General features: G+C 44.3%; 1 protein-coding gene across 15 annotated transcripts in view; it reads left to right on the forward strand.

Annotated features, from left to right (window-relative positions):
- AKAP13 (A-kinase anchoring protein 13) overlaps positions 1-24342 on the forward strand; it is a 215210-nt gene that overhangs the window by 105242 nt on the left and 85626 nt on the right. For 14 of the 15 annotated variants that reach the window (XM_071814007.1, XM_071814010.1, XM_071814015.1 and 11 more), the window contains 3 exons: positions 6000-6189; positions 9538-12433; positions 16960-17036. In XM_071814007.1, the coding sequence (XP_071670108.1) occupies positions 6000-6189; positions 9538-12433; positions 16960-17036 (3163 nt within the window). Of the gene's footprint in view, positions 1-5999; positions 6190-9537; positions 12434-12986; positions 13199-16959; positions 17037-24342 lie in introns of those variants that run through there. The other variant, XM_071814021.1, reaches the window with a different exon arrangement.

A 24342-nucleotide genomic window follows, 5' to 3' on the forward strand; every position in this document is an offset into this window, starting at 1 on the left:
AAAAGTCAGAGAAGCTGTAAGCCCTGAAGAGCCTTGTGCGGTTGGTGATTGTCATAGACCAGTGCCATTTCAGGATAAATTTAGAAAATGTGGATAAGTTATTTTTCCAAAATGCTGGATACCCAGTTAGGATACTTGTATTTAGTCTCTGGAGCAGGTCTGCTAGAAGTAGTGATGTTCATGGTGGAATCAAAGTTTGAACAGATTATTGTAGAAGAAGACTTTGTAAAGTGTGGTGCCAGAGGCAGCCAAAGTGGTGGCTTCATCTTCAGGTTGTGTTACAGTCTGTGGCCGCACTCGCAGCACACAGGGATGTTCTGCAGAGACGAGTCTTCCTTCCGTATCACGTGTTCTGATCTGAGATGCTGTTTTTAGCTGTAAAGAAAACATTGCTTGATGAAGTAGTCTCCATGACTGTGCGTTTGTCTTTAAAAAGAAACAAATTACATCTGTTTTTGCTCTTGAGTGCATTTCATAGATTCACCTTAAATTTCTTTTGTTTACTGATGAGACTCCAAGTTGACATTGAGTTCCTCCTTGGACCTGCGGTGCCACATCCCAAGCAGGGCATCTTTCTTATTAAGTAATACTATGAAAATAAAACAAACAGAAAAATGCATTTAGTAACATCCCATTATTCTTATAAAATGCACATCGTACTTTTTGGCAAATATATTTACCACAGTCTGTAACCATATATATATTTTTTTTATGTATAATTAACTTTGGGGCCTGAGAGATTATTGGGTTTAGGAGTGCAGATCCTTTGTGGTAGGAAATACTGGATGTGCTCTCTTAGGATATGCGCATCTGCAAGAAGCAGTTGAACGACCAAACCAGCTTTACTCTCTTGTACGATTTCCTGCTGTATAGTGTGTTGATCAACAGACTGAGAAGTTAGCATTAAATATTTTTAATCTAGTTGTTAAATATTTAATATTGAAGTGTAGGTTATGCAATCCTGAATTCAGTTCAGTGTCTAAACCCACTTCAATTCATATTTCTGTGAAGCACTGTAAGGGGTTAGTCACCATTTCTACATTAGCTTAACTTTAACTCTTTCCTTCGACATCAAATGTATTCAAATTAGCAAGTGATCTATAAAATTTTCTTATCTAAAAACCATTTTTTTTTTCACTTTCCTGGGGCTTTTGGAGCACTTGGAAACACCTGAAGTATGAATGCTGTGTTTGTTAAACATAATATCTTTCCAATTTACAAATGGTTGATTTGTTTTAACCCATTCTAGCATGTAACTGTTGCATGTGTTTTTAAGTCTCATATGCAATGCATATTGATGGTTACAAAAACAAAGAGGAGCAGCCAAGTGTTTGTGTGCACTAGTGTTTTGTGTATCACTAAAGATGATGGGTGAAAAGTTGATCACCCGTATACAAAGCCTCTATTACCCCAACACTTCTGCAAATCGCATTGAAATTCTATTTTGTTAAATTTCAAAGATGTCTTAGTTTTAGATGCTGGTGACCGCATTAAGTCTGGGTGCTGGGTTTTCGCAGGAGGGATTGTTGGCTTGGTTTGAATTTACTGGGCTATAGATGTGTTGTGCAATTGCCACCGAGTGCAGCATCCTGTCCCAGTGGGCACCGTTCCTTGTTTATGCCATTTCATGCTCTGTCTGATCTCGTATTTTCAGTTTAGTATTATAACAACAGTAATAATTCAGAATTTTAATAAAAATGTAAGATGAAGCTACAGGTTTTATTTGCCTCGCAGATAACAGCATCTAAATTCTGGCATTTTGTAGCTTTTCACTGCAAACATGATACTAGGGGTGTGTTTAATTTCATAAGAAAAAAAGTGTGTTTTTTTTTTTGTTATTTTGTTTTGGTTTTTTGGTTGGTTGGTGGGGTTTTTTTTCCCTCTTCACTGTCACATGGATCTAGGGGCTGATGCTTTCAGGATAAACGTGCAGCTGTTGTCAGGCTTGCAATAACATCATAAGAGCTGGCAACCGTACTGAGTTTGTTATGTTTCAGCCAAAGTCCGGCATAGAAATCTGGAGGGGATATCCCCAGGAAATAACACCTTGAGTTCCCACACCGTCTTCCTTGCTTGTTTGTAAAACTGTGGGATAAATCTTCCTAACACGAGGTTCTGCTCAACCCGCTGAGGCTTTTCTGTTCATCATCTGATCTCTTCCCCTCCTTTTCCTTTCCCTTCCGTTTAAAACCCGTTATCTCTGTGCCAGAAAACGTGCCTGCCGGGAGCCCCAGCACCGCCGAATTTCAAACCATTGTCACAGAGCACAGTTTCTGCAGCTTTTGAAAGCAGGCAGAGCTTGCACTTGGGTTTTTTGTTCTCTCCTTCTCACTTATCTTCCTTCTTCTTAAAAATACCTCGCCTGTATCTGCAGGAAGCTGGGAGCCGTGCTGTGTCAATGCAGACTTTCCTCTCCCTCCTTCCGCTGCTTGCTGGCCCTGGGCCATCCTATCTGCTCCCCCACGAGATGAGAAGAGATTGAGCACACGAGTACAATGCGGCTCCTCCTTCACCAGGGACGAGTCGAGTCTACTTGGGCGATGCTGGGCGGTTTGAAAACCAAACACAACGTGTCATCCTGTTGTATGTGCCAAATAGGCAGGAGATGATGCTGCGGTTTGATCAGAGCATGGCCTGAGAGTATTTTGGATGCTTGTTTGCTTCTCCTCTCGCCCCATTTGGGGTTGACATCCTTCTTTGAGCCACTTTTCCGTGGATGAGGGACTGGCTGGTAAGACTGTACCATCAATTTTCCTTCTGGGTTTATCTCCATGAGACAGAACACTGCAGCAGAAGAAGAAAGGACAGGAGCTGGAGGACTTCTTCCAGGCTTTGTCAGTGGGATGTGACATGATTGTGTCAAGAGTGGAGCTAATGAACCTTGTCAACCTTATCCTTGCTTTTTTAACCAAGCAACATACTTTCTTCTGCAAAAGTTGGGCTTGGAGATTATGCCAATGGAATTTCCGGTTCACTGGTATCGTTTCTATATTTCTGTGGAAAGCTATTGAAAGGAGAGGATGAGAAAGAGTTGACCCAGGATGGTTAAACCTCATAAGAAGACAGATTTCCCTTTTTGCTGGCGGACTGCAGCAAACTGAATTTTTTTTGCTGAACAGAAGCAGATTTTCAGACTTCTTGAATGCTGGAGTTTCTACGCACACTTTTGTTAATAAACCTTCAGTAAATATTTGCGTATCTGTTTTTATCTCCTGGTAGACCAGCTTGGGTATGCACTTCAATACAACCACTACGTAAATTCCTAATCTGTACGAAATAAACATCTTTCACAACCTGGGAGTACAAAATACATGACTACAAAACTTTTTTTTCCCCTGAGAGAAAGTGTATTGTTATCATCTCTCAGTAAATTGCAGTGAGAGGTGCAGGAGGGACACAAATGCTAAAGCTCAACATACGAAGACCAACTAGCAGGAGCATCTTCTCCTGTGGTCCACATGCCCTTGGAAGTGATTGTGATAGCCTAAACATCAGAAATAGCGGTGTGCAAACAAGTTAACTCTTGTGAATACCCCTTTGTCCCCTCTGTTGGGATACAGCAATGTATGAAAGGGATGATTTGAAGGAGTCAGTAGATTGAGACATCTACTACGTCTCTGCTTAATCTTGTGGAACGTACGTAACTGCTAGCAAAAATGAGAGCTTGGAGTTGTTTGTAGTTGGCTGGATGTGAGAAAGATCTTGTTTTTTTCAAGAGGTTTAAAGCCCTTTATAGAGTGTAACATAGATCGGCAGCTTGAATATGAAAAGAAATTGCTGTCTTTGTGAGCAGAAGTGATTGTTTGATCCCTCTAGGCCGTGTGAAGGTGACAGATTGCAGGAGGGGTGGACATGCTCACAGCGTTGCTGGGGTCTGTGCTTGCCTGTCATCTCCCTCCAGATTTTGAGGCTTTTGAAGTCTCCAAGGGTCCTTTAAGGCTCAAGTTGTGCAGGCTGCTTTGTGGGTGCTGATTTGAAGATGCTTGTAAGTGTACTTGAAGCTGATGAGAAAGTGGAGCAGACTCATCGCGCTGGGCTCCTTAGACCAGCTGATGTTGTTGCCATGAGTGGGTGAGTATGGGTTTTGTGCTGACTGCCTCATTGTACTCTGAGAGCGGCCTTGAGTGCAGTAGTTTCTCATATATGACAGCTGAAACGAAAAATACTCCATACAGAAATGTCTGTGTTTCCTTGATGAAGGAAGGTCATTTCTTTAGTCACTTCTAAGGGCTCAGTTGACTTCAGTGCCTCCATGGATTCGTACTAAATCACCACCAGAAACTGAATGCTTCCTTCTGTTTCTCTATGGAAATATTGATTCTATTTAAATCAAGAGTGATTCTGCTGAAGTCAGTTGAGTTACATGGTGGTTGATGGTGGAAGACATAGGTTCACTTTGTCTGAATTTCATTGCAGATTTAGCCCAAAGTGAGTCATGGAAGGGGGCAGGTGGTTGTGCTGGGGCAGAGCAAGGACAGCCAATGCCACCACTGTCACCTGCACAGGTTTCTCTGCTGTATGATGAACCGTTCAACTGTTTCCCCACCCTGCCCTGCCCATGCCTGTTGCCAGTAGTGGTGTGGTTTGCTTGTTATGACTTTGCTTTCTGAATTATGTGGCTTCCTGGAGAGGTAACCCTGTGGTTTGCTCTGCAGGCTCTTGTCCATCAGAAGGGCTTGTGACTTGCAAAGTAGGAAACAAGTCAGCCAAGATGCTGAACTCTATGTGTAATTTTGCTTGGTTGATGGTATACATTTGATGTATATGTACCCTCTTGAATCCCTAATGATTTGTGTACAAACAGAGCTCTGTCCCTTCTAGGGAAATCTGTCGCTGTGCTGCAAAGGGACACCTGGAGATGCCTGTTGTGGCAGGGGCTGGTCTCTGTAGTGGGAGGGGACATACTCTCAGCTGCGGCTGGCTCTTGGTAGATACATCTGTAGTGAACGGAAAACAGAGCCATTTCCATTTCTTACATCCCTGAGCAGATCAGTTTGAGGCCCCTTTCTCATAACGTTCCTGCTCAGCTCCGCATCTCTCCAGGGGACAGTACAGTGCTCAGGAGGCTGCTGTCTGAGATGCTCTGTCCCAGGGCAGTTTAATCCTCAATCAGCTCTGATTCAAAATGCAATCTGTAAACCTGAAGCTTTAGATGAACACCTTGATGAGATAAATGTTTCCTAACCCCTGTAAAGCGGCAACAACAGAACCTCTGTGCGGCTTGGTAAGACCTGAAGAGTTACTGCTTTGACTTGCAAGCCTGTGCAAAATCAAGGTGTGTAATTCAAAAAGAGATGATTGAATAGATATTTCTGTTGAATAACTGTAACTGCTGAGTTATTTTTTCATTCTGATCTACAACAGCATCTTTTTTTCCTTTCTTTCCTTTTGATTGGTAAAAAGAAAATCTGTGACACTGCTGCAGAAGGACAGATGTCTCACAATATTGAGAACATCTTGCACAGAAGCAGTTTCACAAAGCAAGCTAAATTCATTTCAGGAATGAACAAATTGCTACAATTTGATGGCTATTTGGTGTTTGTGAAGCAGCGTGCTGGCTTTGGTGTAGAAGTTGTAGCTTCTGTATCATCATAATCCTCATTCCTTCTAACTTGTCCCTCTGCAGCTCTGTCTTTCGGGTGTCTGTTTTTTCTGCAACAGCTGCTTTGGTGATCATCACCTGCAATAAACTCCATTTTAAAAAGCAATTGTTGTGCCCTTTCCTGCTAGTCTCTCATAGTCTGGGGGGAAAAAAACCAGGTCTCTAGCTGAGAAGGACCTTGTGAAATAAAGCTTGTGGCTGTTATTAACTCTAAATCACGTTAATTTTCAAGACTGAGAAGTGTGCGTGTGTATTTGTCTGTCTGGCCCTCGAGCCGGTGCTCTGTTTCATTCGGGCAGTTGATTAGATGACTGTCCAGAGTGAAGAACAGCGTGCGTGTCCTGCAGTGCAGCATCCCTCCTCGCCTGCAGATTAACCTGAGCTTGTTTTCTTGCAGAGAGGAAGCCAAGGAACCGGAGTCCTGGAGCACCTTGTCTCACACCGTGCACTCGGGGGACTACAGCGTGAAGCACCACCGTGGGCTCAATGTTTACATGCTGACGGCTGAAGCCAAGGAAGGGACAGCAGCCAGCTTGGAGAGTGACATACGGCACCTTCAGATGCACATGCAGAGCCACCAGCACATGGTAAGGAAAAGGATGAGATGATGAGAGAGAAGCAGAGCTGTCTGGTTCCTGCCTTCCAAGCAGCCTGTCCCCTGGGGAGGACTTCCCCATGTAGGCACCCTTCGGAGGTGTACTTACCTTGATTTTTCTTTGGATGTCATTAGTGGACACCTACCTATTTCCGTCTCATCTGAGCATGGGGAGATCTGATGAAACTGTACTAGGCAGAAAATATTCTCTCTCAGAAGAGAAGCAGCCTTGGGACTGTGAAATGCTGGCTCTGCTTGGTCTTGTGTGATCTCTCTGCTCCTAGCTGCTACTTTCTCCATTAGGTTAGGACCTGCGTGGATGGGCAGGAAAACCTCCCTGGGGGTGGACTGCCCCTCCAGGGTGTCTGGCAGCCATCAGGCAGCATAAGGCAGGCTCCGGAGTGAGACTGGGTTTGTTGGGGCTGTGCACAGCAGGTATGTCTCTGTTCAGATGGGAAGTTCAGGATCAGAGAGGAGACTGAGAGGAAAGTCTCAGGGGCAGGTGATGGAGAAAACAGCTGGGTGTAGGACTCGGAGGATGAACTTGCCCTGGCCACAGAGGATGAGTGTCCATAGTGGTCCTCTTGCTGCGTTCCTCTTAGACCACAGGAGCTATGGGGCTTTGGAAGGGTTTCCTCTTGCTGCTTTAAAATAGATGCCACAGGGACTCAGCTGCGATGAGAAGGTGAAGCAGCAAGACACTTCGGTGCTGCTTCTCAGAAACATCCACGCATTTTGCACAGCCGGCATCACTTTTGGGTGTTCCTTCATCAGCTTGTACACCTACCGTTACAATGTGGGATCTAGTTAACAGGATATTTTTGTTCCTTTAACGAAAGGAGAATCGTTGTCTGCAGGCATTGCAGGGGGAGGGGTCATTCAGATGTATGGGACATCCTGAGCCATTTTCACCCTTCCTGGATGCCCGACATTTACTTACTCCCCATCTCAACAGGAACTGTTGGCATGAATAGCAAACCCAGGTTGTGAAATCACTTCCCCTTTCCATCAAAAGACAGTAAAGCACGGCCAGCATATCCAGCTTGCTTCTTGTTTGCTCATGTGAATGCCAGATGGGTACATTTTGCCTGACAATGAAATCAGAAAAGGCTATGTTTAGACTTTTTCTTTCCAGCACTGTTTCACTTCACATCTAATCTGATTTGAATTTGGAAAGCAGCCCCATAATTATTTCATTTAGGTTCATTTTGGGTCAGTTAAAAGCCAGTTGGCTTCCTTTGGAGACGGCTCTATTTTTCTGGCTATCGGCAGAGTGACTTCACCATGAGGATGCTGGAGCTGCCACAGCCCCTCCTTTTGAAAAACTTGCTTGTTCCCAAGCAAGCGTCACTGATGTCTGTTCCTGTTCATCCTGGCTGTGTTGTCTGTGTCTGTCCATCCTGGCTGGGAGCCAGCAGCACCATCTCTGTGCTCTGCTGCAGGGTTATAGCCACCAGACGGCTGGCACGCTGTTTGATCCTGTTTGTTTGCCCTTTTTATAAAAAAAATAGCTGCAGCCTGCGGGTACCGCTGCACACAGAGCCCTGCATCCCATCCCTGGTGCTACACGATGGATAGAGATGCCATTCTGCTTGCCTCCCATGCTAACCCGTCTTGGGATACCTCAAAAACAGGGAGCTCTGACATAGGTGACAGCACATATAGGAGCTGAGTAGTGGGATTATGTTAAGTTGGGGATTCATAGCCAATGAGAGAAGTATGTTTAGTGGTCTGTGATTCAGTGGTTTGGTGGTGGTGCTCATTGTTTGCAAACCTTAGAGCGTGGAGAGACAAACGCAATATCCTCAATGTAGAAGTGAAGATTTTAGCCACTATTTGTATATGCGGTAACCAGAAGTTCTCTGTGATGCATCAATTAACATATTGGCCATTTTAATATTCAGGGAGAAAATGGATACTTAAAGTGGCTTTTTTGGGCATGAAATTCTATTTTTTCTGAGGACTAGAGTCTTCGGCAAAATTTTCAGGGACTTGTCTAAGTTAGGCTTATAGGATGCTTGTATTTTTTGGTGTAGTTTTACAAATAAATGCAAAAAAAAAAAAAAGAGGATTATTAGAGTTGTCTATTTGTGGAGAGTTACAGGCACTTATTGAGAAACCTGCGTGACCTCTGAAAGCTTATGGTACAAAACCCTGAGCCTGCCACAGAAAATCAAGGGAGCTCTGTGGGGTGTCCATTGGAGGACTGAGGTTGCTCGTTAATTTAAGTCAGTTTCCTAAGATGTGAACATCGATATGCAGCAAAGAGAATAAAAAAAAAACATTATATTGGAACAGATGGTTCTTTTCAAGTAAAGGTTTGATTGTAACAAGCTACAAAAGCTTGGGGGATCCTTGACAAAGCAGATGCTTTGGAAAGAAAATGCAGATTAGAGAGGAAGTGAGCATGTTGCTACTGTTCCACCTTAACACACATATTAATTTAAAAAGTATGGAATAATTTTCAAATTTTAATTTCAGTTTAGGAAGTATTTAATTATGCATGCAGTTCTTAGGAATAGATTAAATGATTAGTTCAGTCCTTGGAGTAGGTGACAAGTGGCAGTGTTGGGACATCATCAGCCAATTCCCATGTCTGAAGTAGCATTTCCATCAATATAGAGAAAATACAGCAATGCTGATGTGAACTGGGGGGTGCCATTGGGCAGGGATCTGAAATTGCTCTGAAACAGAATTTGCTCAAGCCCTTTGGGACTAGGCTGGTGTATATTTGTGTTATTTGGTAGACTGATTTCTGCTGTTTACTGATCTGGAATTTAAGTGCAATCAATAAATATGACTACGGCTGCTTGAAGAGCACTTACAAAGATTACAGTTCTTCTCAATGGTGGCAAGTGGTGTAAAAAGGGGGTAGAGTGGCAAATTTCAGCTTCAGCGTGTTCAGACTGGCTGTTAGGAAAAACTTAATGGGAGGGTGGTGTGGCATGGGAACAGATTGTCCAGAAAGGTGGTGGGTGCTCCATCATTGGAGGTTTTGGGGACTTGGCAAGATACAGTCATGGCTGACCTGATGTTACATTGGCAATAGTCCAGCTTCAGGCAGAAGGTTGGACTAGATGACCTCCAGATGCTCTTTGCAACCAATGTTTCTATCATTCTAATGATTTCAGTATTACTGCATAATAAAATCAACACTTAAAATACTCACCACAGTATGTTTGTAACTCTGTCCCGGGGACACCAGGTAGAGGTACAGAGGGAGCAGGAGTTACATGGAATAGGATTATGTAGATATCGATCTTGTATGTGGTGGAGACAGGGTAAATGTGTGACAAAGCAAAGTAATTTTTTTTTTTGTTGTTTTTTGGTCTTTTTACAGAGTTTAAGGCAGCGGACAGAGCCTGTACTGGGAGATTCTGGAGACAGCTGTGCTGAAGGAGCAGAACCAGATGGTCACCCAGCCACTGCTTCTCAGAATGCAGAAGAAATGGCCAGAGAAGGAAGGCAGGAAAGTCCACCTGATCTCGTTCACCTGGACATTGGGCAGCTCTCAGACCAAACCCACCAGGAGGAGAAAGACAACAACGGGAGTTTGGGAGCTTTTAATGATGCACCAAATGGCTTGCTGAGCCTGGGGGATGCAGAGAGCCCAGAGTGCTTCTGTGAAAGTAAAAATACAGCGATGTTGAGTAAAAAGGAAGAGGAGGGGCCAACCTCTGCTGGAGGAGGCTCTGGGACTATATCAGATGAGAAGGAATGCACAGTGAGCCCCTGTGCAAGCGTCAGTGGTGCCGTAAACCTTCCATCCTGTGGAAATACAAATGAGGAAGCTGGAATGACATCTGCTGGAGTTGGTTTGGATCAAGCCGGCTTGTGCAGCAGAGATAGTCCCCATCAGGAAGCGCAGGCTGGGGAGGAGCGTGCGGCTGACAGTGCTGTTGCTGTGGTTGAAACTGCAGTTGAAGCCCCAGCTTCCTTGGAGGGCGTGGGTGTGGTTATGGGCCAGACCGAATGCAGGAACTGTGCAGGGGCGGCTGAGAGGGCTGCGGGCCAGCAGCAGGTAGAGGATGGGATGGCTGAGGCCGGTGAAAGGAGGACTGCAAACCGAGAAGAGCAATCAGCAGCTAAGGAAGAGTCAGCCAGTGCTGCTCAGCCTTTACTTGGTGGTTTTAATGGCAATGAGTGTGCAGATGGGGAGCATGCAAATGTGGGATTAGTACCAGCACATGACGGTACGAATACAGACGATGGCACTGGCGATGACTCCATTGACCGTTGCAAGGCTGGCAGTAACAGAGAGACTGGAAAAGATGTGTGCACTCATCAGGTAAACAGTGGTTTCTTGGAAAGCCAAGGCGATGCCCATGTCGTGGCAAGGCAAGAAGTTACTGCGAGCGCCGGGGCAGCGTTGCCAGCATTGAATGGAGTGAAGGTTCCCACGTGTGCATCAAAACCTGGTCCTGGTTTGGAAATCCATGGCAGTGGGGAGCAAAAAGGGCAGGTGGAAGCGGATTGCACAGATGGGAAGTCCAGCTCACCCTCACTGCAAGACACTGCAGAGACTGATGGCCCTAATGCTAAACCTGAAAACAATGATGTTGGTGGATCTAATCAAAGCAGTGCAGAACCTGCGGGTTGCCAGGAGAGTGGTAAGATCACTGAACGTGTGGTCAAAGTAGTGGAGGGCAGTGAAGCCTATGAAGAGGAGACAGCAGGAACTGATACCAGCAGCAGCAGAGATGGAGGAAGCACAGATTCTGCAGCCAGAGCTCAGGAAGTTGCTCAGTGTCACCCTTCTGCTGATCACACTGTCCTTAACAATGAAATAGGTGACAGCTTAAAGCTGGACGCTGCTCAGGAGAGCAAACATGAGCCTGCATCACTCTCTCTGGAGGATTTGAGAACGTGCCTGGCAGAAAAAGAGCCTTCACAAACCAAAACAGAGAGAACAGAGAGTGGTTTGGAGCAGGAGGGGCTGAGCGACAAGATGAAATTGCTCACTCCCCTGCCCAGAGGAGAGGGACCCGCTGTGAGTCAGGAGGGAGATGCTGCAGTGGCACCTCCCGGGCAGGAGGCAGCTCCGCAAGGTAATGACCCTGGATCAGCTCCGTGTGCCAAGGGCGCAGACTGTGTGGAGGATAATTTAATAGGCACACCCTCTGTAATTCATAATGAAGAATCTAAACAAAACCAGGAAGCGGTGGCGGCACTGGCAGGCGTGGCAGAGCTCACCCAGCAGTGTGGTGGGGAGCGTGGCAGGGTAGCTGCTGGAGCTTGCTGTCCTGGGGACCGTGCTGAGGACAAGGGCTTTCCAGAGCAAGGCTCGTCACAGCAGGCTGCAGGAGGCAAAGCTGAGGCTGACAAGGCTTGTGCAAGTGGCAGTGAGCAGGTTTTATCAGAGGAATTTCTTGCTTCTGTTGTGAAACCATCTGCCTGCAGTCAGGGGGGGCCTGTGGCAGGCAGCAGCGATGTGGATGCTGGGTTGAAAGGGAAGGTCTCTGCCAAAGAAGTGTGTGGGACCGGGGCAGCGGATGCAGGAGAAGGCACCATGCATGGACCCACAGTGACACCGGGTGTGAACAGTGACCCTTGTCCAGATGCAGGGCTGAACCCAGAGCATGATCCCAGCCAAACCCAACAGCAAATCTCCCCACGCAGCAGCACCCCCGAATTAGATGCTTCAAAAATGGGAGCCCCTAGTGATGCCTGTGGGGGTAAGGAAGTGTTGAGACCGGTGGCAATGTCCCCTGCTGCAGTGTATTCAGAAGAACAGGAGGACGTGGAAAGCGTGCTGCCACGGGCAGCGCTTCAGCCCATCGCAGAGGAGCCCACGTGCGACAGCGACTCCAGCACCGACACCGTCTGTCCGGCCGGCGAGAGCGATGCTGGTCCTTCCGCAAAACCAGCTCAGGGGAACATCTTGGCTGAGCCTGATGGACAGCAAAGTCGAGCTGCACCTGAATTGCCCTTCTCGCCATGTTTGTGCCGTTTACATGCTGTTGAGTCACTGGAAAATGTGGGAGTGAAGAGTTTGGTTTCAGCAGATGATGGCTCCTCTCTGGATAAAGTTCCTAAAATGGTAAAAAGTTTTGATGCAGTTGTTTTTGCAGCAGAGACACCTTTTTCCCCTGAATTACCAGCTGTGGAAAAATTGGGGCTTGAGCCCCAGCCTGCAGTGGATGTGGGAGCCAGCCTTAACGGAGAAGTGGATTTAAGTTCTTCGAAAAAGAAGAGGAATGTCAGCCCAGCGGTGCAAGGAGCAGAGCCTGTTACAGGTAGGAAAAATCAGTTGCTTTCCTACTTCTTAGTTTTTTCTTTGTAGCTGTGTCTCTAGCATCTCATCAGCAAAGGAAATAAGAGCAGGAGGCCTGCCTTGCAGAGGAAGTGTAGGTGTTTGGGGTTTTTCTTCTCAGAAAGAAGTAATCCGAAGTTGTATATTAAAATTTTCAGTTCAAATGTATGTTGCTTGGCTGGCGCTGGGTGTAAGGATGGGACATCATCTATGAATATGTGCACAAGAATTTCTAGCATGTGAATCCTCCCTGGAGCAGGAATGAATGGGAGGGAGCTATTTGGGTTACTGTATCTTCGAGTTACATGCTTTCACGTTGGCCTGAGGGTTTAGTTCTTTAGTGCTTTTCCTTTGCTTCTCCCCTGTATTTTTGCTAACGTGGAGACAGAGGGTGCAACAGGGCCCTCCTGAATTTTCTTTGCTCATCTATTGCCGGTGTCGTCCTGAACTGCACAAAGCCACTTCCTAATTGGTGGTATTAGGTCATTTAAAAACGCCAGCAAGCCCTACCCCCACCGCCTTTTCCGGGCTGCACGGCTTTTTTGTCGGGCAGAGCAGGCGGTGGTGTTTTCCAGTGCATTTAAGCAGTACTGGAACTCAGATGATGAGTTTTGCTCGCTGCCATCAGCTGGGAAGCGGGACCGGCATTCCCCGTGGATAAGTGTTGATGAGGGAGAGCGGTGGGACTTGGGGGACAGCGTAGACATCTGGAGCTCGTGCGACAGGAGCTAATAGAAGACATCACCAGGTAACTCCAAAAAGGGAAATAAAATGATAAATTGAATGAAAGAGAAATGGGTTTGTTGCTCCAGCCTGGAATTAAATCATGGATGAATTTGCTACTGAAGTGTGGAGCTAATTTGATCTTTATACTCCACCTGTTCAGGCAGCTGTTAATGGAAGCAGCTGAACTTTTTCAGTTGCCACTTTTTTCTTTGCTATGAGAAAATGATACAGTGCCTTTCGCTTTCCCGGCACTGAATAAACAAACAAACAAACCATTTAAGCAATTTTTTGAAATCTCTGATTATATAAATCATGAAGTTGTAAATCTGTAAAGCTGTTTCACTGCTTTAGTGCTGGGAGCTCTTTCTTCTAGGTGCAGAATGGGCTGATGGCAGAGGATTTGTTCTGTGATAGCACAATAACTGGGGGCAAGAGAAAGGATTGGTTTTTTGGGGGGGTCAGTGGGGGGTCCAGCAAATCCCTTTTTTGTTTAGTTCAGAATTTTTAGAAAGTTTATGTTTCGGGAGATAACCAGTAAACTTTAGGCAGGAGATGACTAGTAAAAGAGTAGTAAGATGTAAAGGTGGATTAGAAAGCTGTTTTCAGAGAAAAAAACAAACAAAAACCACCACAACAACTGTTTAGGTGACAGATTGACAGTTCAATGGGATGGGAGCGGCTGTAAGGCAAAACCTCCTTTCTTCTGGGAGCCTCCTGCTCTGCTGGCTCTGGCCACACAGTCCAGGTCTTTATCTCTGGTTGGATTCTTGGAGGCATGACGTTGTCTAGGCGAGGTTTTAAAAGGAGAAGGGACTAAATAGTCCAATAAAATAGTTACTGCAGCAGGAGAAATAATATTAAGTCATCATTCTGTGTTAGGGTATGGAAAGGGTGGGGGGAAGGAGGTGATCCTGTTACACAATTAAAATGTATAAGTATGTAGGGCTAGAAGGTCTTGGAATACAACGGAAGAGCTGTTTATTTGCAGTGGGATGCTGCACAGAACCAACTTTCAGCTGAAATAACTGCTCTTGAAGAACTTCAGATTGCTCCGAGGCAAAATGTTAGGGAAGCCCAAATAAAATATTAGCTTAAAGCAAAGTGACTGCTATGAATTGTAACACACCATTTGAAATATTGCTGAAATTCACCTCCTATAAGGCAGCATCTCGAACTCTGATATGGCAGCAATTCAAGAGAACAGATTTATTATTTATTATTATTGTTGCTGTGTACATTTCTCATGTCCTTGTCTAAGCTTTGGGTGGCGTGTTCTGTGTACTAGTCCAGTGGCAGCCTTTAATTCTTTCCGTCAATTCTTTGTTGCTGTGTCAGTGCTGGGAAGTTTTCCCTGCAGCCTGGGTTTGTGCAGAGTATTTTGTAGCCGTGAAGGAGTCGTCAGAGCTCAGAATGAATCAGATCTTTTTTCGATACACTTATAATCAAGCCTTCCCAAAGGAAGTGTAGGTCACGAGGCCGTTTCTCAGAAACGTGTGTGGTCGGAGGGTTTCATTGTCATGCTAATTTGTCAGAGGTGTAATGGGCTGATAATTGCTGTTGCCCTTACTCGAAATCATTGAGCTTTCCAATTTTTTTTTATTTATATATTGAAATTGCTCCCAAATATATACCTGGCTATCTCATTGCCTCTTCTTCGCTTCAGCCTACCCTCAAAACAGAGACCTCAAAGGGGTAATTGCTTTATCCAGACAGATATCTAGACAAAGATCACAACCTGGAAGGAAGGTGATGAAGCTGGAAGATCCTACTTTAATAAGGCAGCTCCTCATGCTATTAGCTTTGGACTCAAAACTGCATTACACCAGAGTAATGGTTTCTTCAAGCACATTATTTGCAAGTCAGGCAGATATATGCTACTCATTAAAAAAGCAGACAGTTAGGATATGAAATCATACCACAGTAGACATGCTGGGCGAGAAGAGAAGAAATGATATGTGTCTGTGCTGACAAAACACCTCTGAGTAGATGCAGTATCTTGTCAGAAAGCCACCCCAGCAAGATTATGTTGTATGGTTGGGGTTTGGCATCTTAACAACTACTGTAACCACTGCTCACTAGCTGCTCTTCTGGGAGAAGTATCCCAAGTGTATGTCTTGTAGAGCTCAGCATTTAAAGAAAACCTTCATTTCCACATAGAAGAATATCACCGTATTTTGAATTTTGCTAGTCTTCACCTCATTCTCCTCAATGGCATTTTCCCAATGGAAAAGCACTTACTACAATTTCCTTTGTCTGGTAGAGCAGCAGGATGAACTGATAGCAGATGTCACTGATGATACCATACGTGTGATAAGGTGCTCTGTGCCTAGAGACCTCTGTGATTGCATTATAGTGCTTTTCATTTGGAATATGTTTCTTAATAGAAGTTTAGGAAGAAGTGGCAGAGTGCAAAAATTGTTCCCTTGAGTTTCATCCAGAGGACACGTGGCTTGGTCCTCCAGTTCTCAGCCAGCACGGAGTATCACTACACTGCTTGCTCCTCTCCTCCTCAGTGCACCAAAAATTTCTACCTTGCATGCTCCATCTTTGGATCAAGATTTCAGCCATCACGTCATTGCCACAACCCTGAGCAGATCTTGTCACAACCGTGATCTCTGCTTTGCCAGCAAATGGAACTCAGAGAAATTTGTAGCTTTACCTCTGATTTCTGAGAGTCCACCCACAAACTCATCTAATCGAGACAAAATCACACCAGTTTAACTTAATGGTGTTGGATAAGTTTATCAACAGAACATTGCAAAAACAGATAGTCCCAAAATCAAGGGTAGACTTTAATGCTAGTGGAAGACCATTGGTGGCAGTTGTTACAGCAGTTTCCCCATGAGGATGGGAGGCTCCTCTTGCTGAATCTCTTGAGTGGGTAAACTCACTGCAAATGTACATTGAAGGTGTTGTCATCCATTCAGTGTTTGTTTTTCGTAGAAATGAGGGAGGGAGCAGGATTAGAGAGGGGTTTAGCCCTAACACAGCCGCTCTCCAGCTGCGTGGCTTTGGTCAAATCTCTCCTCTGAACATATCGTGTGTGTCAGGAGAGTCATTAGCTTAGAGTTGAAAGAGTATCAGGACATTGACTTCATGCCAGGGAAAGGTAGACAGAAGGGAACCCCTGGGGAAGAGTGAGTAATGAAGGCTTTGTCGGGCAGAGAAAGCAGCTGGGACATGATGATTGTACCGCTGAGGTGGTGACACCATCATGGGAGCATGAGGAAGGGGAAAATCAGCTGGGACTTTATAAACTGTGTAAAGGGTTTGCATTCCTAGTCCAGAGACCTAATCTTTGTCCTTAATGCAGTGCAAGTGGGCTTTATCTTCTGATTTTTTTTTTTTTTCCAATGCTTAATATACCAGTGACAAGGCTGGTTTCTTGCTTTATCTTCTTGTTGTGATAAGAAGAAAAACAGAAAAAAAATTGATTCTTTTAACTAGATGAACAGGAGCCAAGAAAACACATGGGCAAACACATGCAGCTGTGCTCAACTTCACCTAGAGCTTTTTAGGAGTTTTACCCTCTGCTTGCTGCTGTTTCATAGCTTCCTTCAATCCCAGACACGATAATTCTTAAAGCTAATAACAAACAAGCAGCAAAGTCGGGAATGAAACCAGATGTTGCAAGTCAAATGGACTTGTTGAAGGGGTTTTGGGGTTGGGCTTTCTTTTTTTTTTTCTCTTTTTTTGAGACTGGTTTGAATAAACAGAAAAATACCAGCAGCGCTGAAAGAAGTTTGTTTTCAAATTGCTTCTGCGAACCGTCTGTTTTCACAGGGAAGCCTGAAATGAAAACTGAAGACGAGGTGGATTTTCTGAAAGATCACAACGGGAGCACGGCCCACGAGGAGGCGGTGAGTGCCACTTACACATCGTCACCTTGTCTTTTTCTGTGCTTTTTAAAGAAATGCTGCTGCGGCTGGTTTCCTTTCTGTAGCCTTTGCAAAGCCGAATGGCGTCTGTCACCGTGACGTTGCCTTAGTCCTTTAAAAATAGCGTGGGCTTTTTTAGACTGTGCTTTTTTCCTACCGCTGGGTTAAGCCGAATTTATTTCTGTCAGTTGTTGACATAGAGGTTGACCCAGCAGGTTCGTCATGAGGCAGGGTTGCACCAAGATTTGTGTATAATTTGACAAAAGCGATGCCCCATGTGCACTTGGGGTTGGCGCTGCTGTGTGGTCCTGGCGAGCTGCTCCATCCCCTCTCATGCTTTGTCCCTCCAGGGAGTTTTTGGCAGGAGGGACTGTGGCCAACTGGTGTTGGTGTGTGCGCAGACTCTGAGGTCCAAAGGCATCGCTGGCTGTGAGTGTTAGTGCTTCTGCTGGAAGAAAAATTAGTATTAGTAAGATGTACAAAGATCAAATGTGGAGGGAAATCCCATATTTCCTCATAAAGGTGAAACAGTATAAAAACGTCATGCCAGGGATCAGGAATCAATTGGTATTGTTTTCTATTACTCGTGCTTTGCCATATTTAAGGACTGTCGGTGATTTAAAAAAAGAAGTGAATATTAGGCTTGGCAGGAGCATAATTTGTGTTTACATCACCTTTAATACATATACTCCTCTATCAGGAGCTGGGTTTTTTAGTCTTACCTTTCTTAACTAGATTTGCATTTGCTCCTATACTTTATATATTACTCTTCCTGAAAAGGCAAGTGTTTTGCAAATGCTAAATTGCTCACAGCCTCTGTTGGTGCATGTTGCCATTGAGCAGCTGTGTTTGTTTGTTAGTGTGCCATTATAAAGCTGTTAAAAAAGAAAATATTGCTGGGATGAGTTAATATTATAGGGTGGAGCACCAAAAAACTTTGCTCATCCCACAGTAAAACTCTTTAGGCAGCAGAACAGTCTTGCCAAAGCTTGTAATAAAATCAGGTTTATTTTGTTTTTAACAAGTTAAGGCTTAATTTCTGTAGCTGATTGCTTGGTGAGTTAACAACAGAGTAGAGCAAATAACTTTACAGTCTAAAATTTGTGCCGTCTTGATAAGTAAGTCTTTCGTTACTGCGATGTGTGAGTGTAAAGATTATGATGGTTTTTTTACCAACCCTTTATTGATAAAGGTAATTTTCATGACTAATAGTTAGGTATCGGGTAGTAAAGAAAGATACAATTAGAAAATGCAAATTCGGGCACTGCCTTTTCCTTTCAAACTGGCAAAAAAGAGGAGAAACATGTTTAATTTGTCTTTCATTTTGCATGTTTTACACACTTCTTTTTTTTTTCTTTTTTTTTCTTTTTTTTTTTCTGCCTTTATTTTCTTTTTTTCTCTGTTTTTTTGTCATTTTGTTTTCCTTTTTTGGTGTGTATGCTTTGTTCTCTTCTCCTTCTCCCCCCCCAGCCTGTCAAACACCTCTGTAGAAATCTGGCTTTTCTGGTGCAGGAATGGGAGTGCCAGGGGAATGGAAAGTTTGCTGCAGGACTGACAGGGTTTCCTGTTGCTAAGTTCAACAGAAACAACATAACAACTGCACTATATTAAGGTCGTTTAAAAAAAAATAAAGTTAATGGAAGACTTATAAATAGAGCTTAATTCACACGTGTAGGTTGGGTAGGGAGGTGGCCAGTGAAAGCCATCCCCAAAGCGTGCATCTCCTGTTCTGCTTTATTAATATTTAGTGCTGACTCTTTTGTAGCCAGAAGTCTTTCAGGTTCTCATTCCCTTCTCATTAGAGAGCCGTTTTGTGGTTAGTAATAGCAGTTTCCTTAACTTCTGGCAAATAAAAATGTTGTTGCTTGCACCTGATCGGGAGCTGCAGGTATTTAGCAGTCTCACCGGTGCTGTCAGTAGCTTTGGACCTTGGGAACTGCATTAACTCTTGTTTTATGGGTGAGAATTTTGTACAATGTTACTTATAAACATGCAATGTAGAAAGCTGCTTCTATGCACAGACTGTCAAAAAGAAATGTTTTGGAGTCTAAAAAGTGCAACTTCTTGTGTAGTGTAATTGGGCTGAATAACGCTAAGCTTGAGTGCACTGGAAAGAGATGGGAGAAAGTTCCTTCTTGTGAGTTGATTTCTGAAGGCAGATTTATCTGAATTTGTGATGCCAACAGGCATTCTCCAGTTTTACGTGTGTAAGTTTGCACGTGCTTTCCCTGTAGTTGCTTCAGAAGACTTTGCATGAGAGAGGCTCTTGTGCATGCCATGGAAAAGCTGCAGCTGAAAAGTGTTTAGGAAAATAATGCTTTGTAGGCCTATAAGCACTGAAAAGAAAATAATGGAAAAATGCGTTTTCCAATTAAAATGGGTTTTTAAAGTGTCTGTTTCTTAAATCTCCAGAATATTTTCTCAGAGGTTGCATTTGTTTAGCTGCAGAAATTCTGTAACCAGAATTTCCCAAGCCCCTTTCATGTTGGGCAGTGGGCGCTCATCCGGCCGGAGACTCGGCTGGTCCTTATCTTCCTGCTTTGTCTGGGGATCTGGAGTAGAGTTGGGGCAATAACTTGGTCCGATCTATTAAAATTAGACTTTAGCATTTTTTGAATTGAATAACTTTAGACTCTTAACTCTGATGAGAACTCTGGTTTGGCTTCTGTGTACTGTGATATCAGAATAATTTAGAAATGGTGCCTGGTGGCTCCAGCATTATGAAAGTAAAGCGACAGTTTGAAATGAACTGTACCCTGATAACCTTCTCTTCTTGTGTTGATCCTAGAAATCAGTTATGATTCATTATTTGCTGAACCTGTGTCTTCATGTGACAGGATGGATAAGGTCGCACTGCTGGGTTCATCTGACAGCTTTGGTTGTCTAAGCCTGTGACTGACAAATTGTAGCTGGCTGACCCCAGAAACAGAGTTCGCTGGGAAACAGCCTTCTCATTGTATTTATTAATTCCATTAGTTAGTTCCTATTAAATTTAATACCTCCTACCTTTACTGGATGAATTAGTTTTTAATTAATGTCTGTATTTTCAGAGGCTGCAGCCTACCGTATAAACATGGCATTTCTAAGTATCTTCATGCAGAATGAAACTTGAAAAATATTTGTGCTTTCACCTCTCCAGTGATCCAGTACCATTACCAGTACCATTACTGGTGCTGCAGTAATGTATGATGTATCAGCAAGGTCACTTTCTGGGGCAAAACTTGCAATATTTTCAGTCATGATTTGGAAGATGGAAGGGTGTTTATAACGCTTTCAGATTACATCAGGTTGGGAGGGGTTGCAGGCACTTGAGAGAACAGGGTCAGGGTTCAGTAGTGACCTTAAGAATTTGGAGAGCGCATGCAGATAAGAGATAAAAGCAGACACAGAGTGCTTCATTTGCAAGGAAGAAATAAAAATGCATGTTTACTAAGTGAGGTTTGAACTGGAGAGTGATGGGTGGAAAAAGACTGAGGATTTTTAGTGGACCACAAATGAATCATCAGTGAGAGGACATTGCAAAAGGAGAAATCTTGGTTTGGGTTGTATTGAAAGAGTGTCTTCCATAAGGTGCAGGAGGTGACTTGTGCATGGTACTGCCAAGGCATCATCATTGCCATCGAGTCCAGTTTTGGGTGCCCTGCTCCAAGGAGGACAGAGGTGTACTGGGAAGCGTTCAGAAGGAAAAGACACGAAGAGATTAAGAAACATGAGAAGAGTTTGAAAGAATTCAGTTTATTCAGTGCAACAAAAAGAAAACTATTGTGCAATCTAGCAGGCTGCCAATGTGTAATAGTGGTTATTAAAGTCCCAGATTTCCATGGCAGCTTAATTTACTGATTTGCTAATTTGCCAGGATGATTTAGGCTGGATGTTGAGAAAACATCCTGTTATCATCATGAAACTGTTGCAAGACCACCTAGGGAGGCTAGGAAACCTCCTTCCCTGGGAATTGCTACAGATAAGATAGATGATGCTCTGTTGGGGCAGAGCCCCAGGTCTGTTGTTGCTCATTGCGTTTGGTTTGTAGGCCCCCAGGTTTGTCCTTTGCCAGATAGGGAGGAGTGAGCAGCTTGACCAGAGTCTGGCAGGGTGTGTGGAGGAAGGGGATGAGGACAGCAGAACCATAGGAGTTGGAGGTAGGAAGAAGGAATGGGCTGGACTGGGTGGAAAAGGGGGTGTGGGAATGAGATAAGTGTTGGGATGATCAATAGGTGTGAAATTTCCAGAGATTTGTCGTCCCCTGATCTTCCTGGGAGTCAACAGATAAATAGAGAAAATTATGGCCAAGGTGTCCAGTGTCATCCCTCTTTGGGGGATGGTCCTTTGGAGAAGAGACTGGTGCTGGTGCTGGCTGTTGGTCAAGTCAAGTAGTAGAGAACTTCACAGCTCAAAAATGCCGAACCTCGTTGGTTACCCAAGGCAGAGGGTCATTATAGCTCTCCAAGGCTGCATTTTGGTTTCTTTTCTTAGGAAATAACTTCTTTAACAAACTGCTCACCCTGAGGACATGTCAAAATTCAGGTTGCTTGTGTGCACTGAAGTCCGTTTGCTCCATGTGTTCATATGTACATACTGTGTGAAGGTGATTCTAGATCGCTGTTTTCCAAAGAGCCTGCAGAACGGCGTGGGAAGCTTTCCAACAGCATAGGAAATTTAGAGCAAGCAGCTGAAGCGTTAGGAAAAACAGAGCGGGGTCCGGCGGTGTAAAGCGCAGCCTGAACAATAGGCTGCATCCTCACCCTGCCTCTTAAAAATCACTTCTGTAACTCTCTCTTTGTAGATGTTGTCCTGTAACTAGAGTAAACATGGAAAAACCCAGCCAAAAAGGAGCCTGGCCTAAGCCTGGCATGACTGCTGGAGGGTGACATACTCATACCATTGGGTCAAGGCTTTGGGCTAGTCATCCGCCAGACCCTTTCTCACACCCACCAGCATCCTGTGTCTGCCCCGGATGCTCAAAGCAGAGGTTCGAGAGGTTTAGGAGGAAATTGTGTCAGACTGTCAGCCCCTGAATAAATTCTTCACCATGCAGAATAGCTCACCCTGGGTTTTGCCGTCTGTGCATCGCTGCGTGAGCATTTGAGTCCACAGTACATGCTGTAGGGAGTTAGAATAAAAACAGCAGGAAGAAAAGAAAAAGAAAAACTCAAACCAGGCTGAGATTGTTGTTTGGCCTTTACTATTACTCATGCTTTGTAGCAGGAAGGCATTTGTACAACTACTGTGGCAGGCTTTTTTGTCTTACGCTGAATTTCTCTGGGTGCTGCAGTTCCGATGCCTTTTCCTCCCGAATGCTGCTAATCCTCAGCTTGAGACGGATCGTTTCCAAGTTCAGTCACAGGATTCACGGATGTTAGCAAGGGAAGCAGGAACGTGGATGCTGAGCCAAATCCCCATCTCAGCACAAAGATGCTGCTCCCAGGTTTGGCTTGGGGCAAGGCTGCAGCAGCAGAAGGCTCCTGTGGCCACAGGGCTTGTGTCAGCCCTCGCTGATGGCCAGACATGGTGAGTGACTTCTCCTCCCCTTCGCCGTCCCCTTCAGCCGCTACGGCAACGTTTTTTTAGAGGTAAAGGTTGCTGTATGTAGCCCTGCTGCTCAGTTTTTTCTTCATTTCCTCTAATAAAACATCTGCCTCTGCCATTCTCCCAGAATCGGCTGCAAAGGAAGTTTATCCCTCGGATTTTCACGCTCATTTAAGAGCATCAAGAGCTACCTGCAATTTTATTTACCATCTGCAAATACTGTTGCGTCAAAGGCAGAGCTATGTATGTATTCCTGCCGTAGTCTTGAGAAGGATGCAGATTAAAAACAACTGTTTAATAATTACGAGTCTTCTGCGATGCTTGCTATTGGCTTGCATCTGGCAAAGGGATTCAGTCATACAAATTATTTAACGTCAGTGCATTAAAGCAGCTTTCGGAAACCCTTTTTAGTGTCAGCGCTCCATGATTTCACAAGTTTATAGAACACAGAAGTAAAGGATTTTCAATACAGAAAATCCTGGTTTTGGCATTATCTTCCAGTTGTTAGATACATTTGTTTTTTAGCCAGTCATGAAAGTATGAATCCATAAAATAATGGATGTATGAGACTGTTACTGTGGCAAAGGAATGCTGGCATTGAATATTGCACCTCGAGAAGGAAAATACTGTGCTGTTTTGTATGGTTCAATCTCTTGTGTCATATGGCTGCTTTTATTTGTGTTTGGAATCTCTTAAAGTTTTGTGGTGTAACTGTTGTATGGTAGACATGGTTACTGCACACCGAATTCCTGGTCTAAATATAGAGGAAATTAAGATGATAACATGGGAGACCAAATGTGGACTTTTTGATGGCGACCGTGTTATTATGAGAAATTTATACTTTGGTGTATCACGTCACTGGTCTTTTATCCTTCTGAAGGAAACTATCTAGCTCCATTAGGTACTTTGGAAGCTGAAGCTGGCCCCTATGAAGCAGAGTGGCCGGCATTGATGGGTGTTTTTTGGTAGACATGTTTTTTTTCAGTGCATCAGTAGTTACACTGCCGTAGAGGAACACCTCATTAATATGAGAAATAGGTTTTTAATTATATTACCATACATTTGTTCTGGGATTTTGTGAGAAGTCATTGCTGTTCTACACTAACTGCTATCCTACACGGTAGGTTTTTGTTAGTATAGTTTTTCAGGGTTTGGGAAAGCTTTTTGGGATGGTTTGTGCCAAATCCAGAAAGTCTCCTGAAAGGTGAACCACAGGGGGAAGTGACACATGGGGGGACAAAGCCCCTGGGTACCATTGGGTCATGTCTGCAGCAGCAGCTGCTGGTGGGCACTGTGGCTCCTTCTCTGCCTAGGAGGTTGTGCTGTGAACCAGGCTCAAAAGTGAGTTGAGACAGGGGCAAAGCTTTTGTTCTGAGTCCAGAGCAGTGTCTACCATTTGGAGAGCTTTGGACTGTAACTGTACGTATGGGGAACAGCTTTCTTCCCACTTTTTACTCTGGTGGAAGAGCCATAAATGAGATGCAGCATTTAGAAAGTGAGGTTAAACAGATTGAAACTGTGGGAATAACAACGAAAACTTTGAAGTGTAAAAATATTTAATTATTTGAGTAATTTACTGTAGGAAGGAGTTAGCTCTGCACTGCTTCAGGTGTTCCCATCAAGACTGGATGTCCTATGAGCGATACATTGCAGCTCTAAATAAACTCCCAAACCAGTGCTGGAACTGCTGTGGGGTTACATTGCCTGGCCTATTATACTGGGGGTTTGTATGGACTGGTGTTGTCATCATACCTCTTGTCTT

The sequence above is a fragment of the Patagioenas fasciata genome, chromosome 12 (assembly GCF_037038585.1).
Source record: "Patagioenas fasciata isolate bPatFas1 chromosome 12, bPatFas1.hap1, whole genome shotgun sequence".
Classification (NCBI taxonomy): Eukaryota; Metazoa; Chordata; class Aves; order Columbiformes; family Columbidae; genus Patagioenas; species Patagioenas fasciata.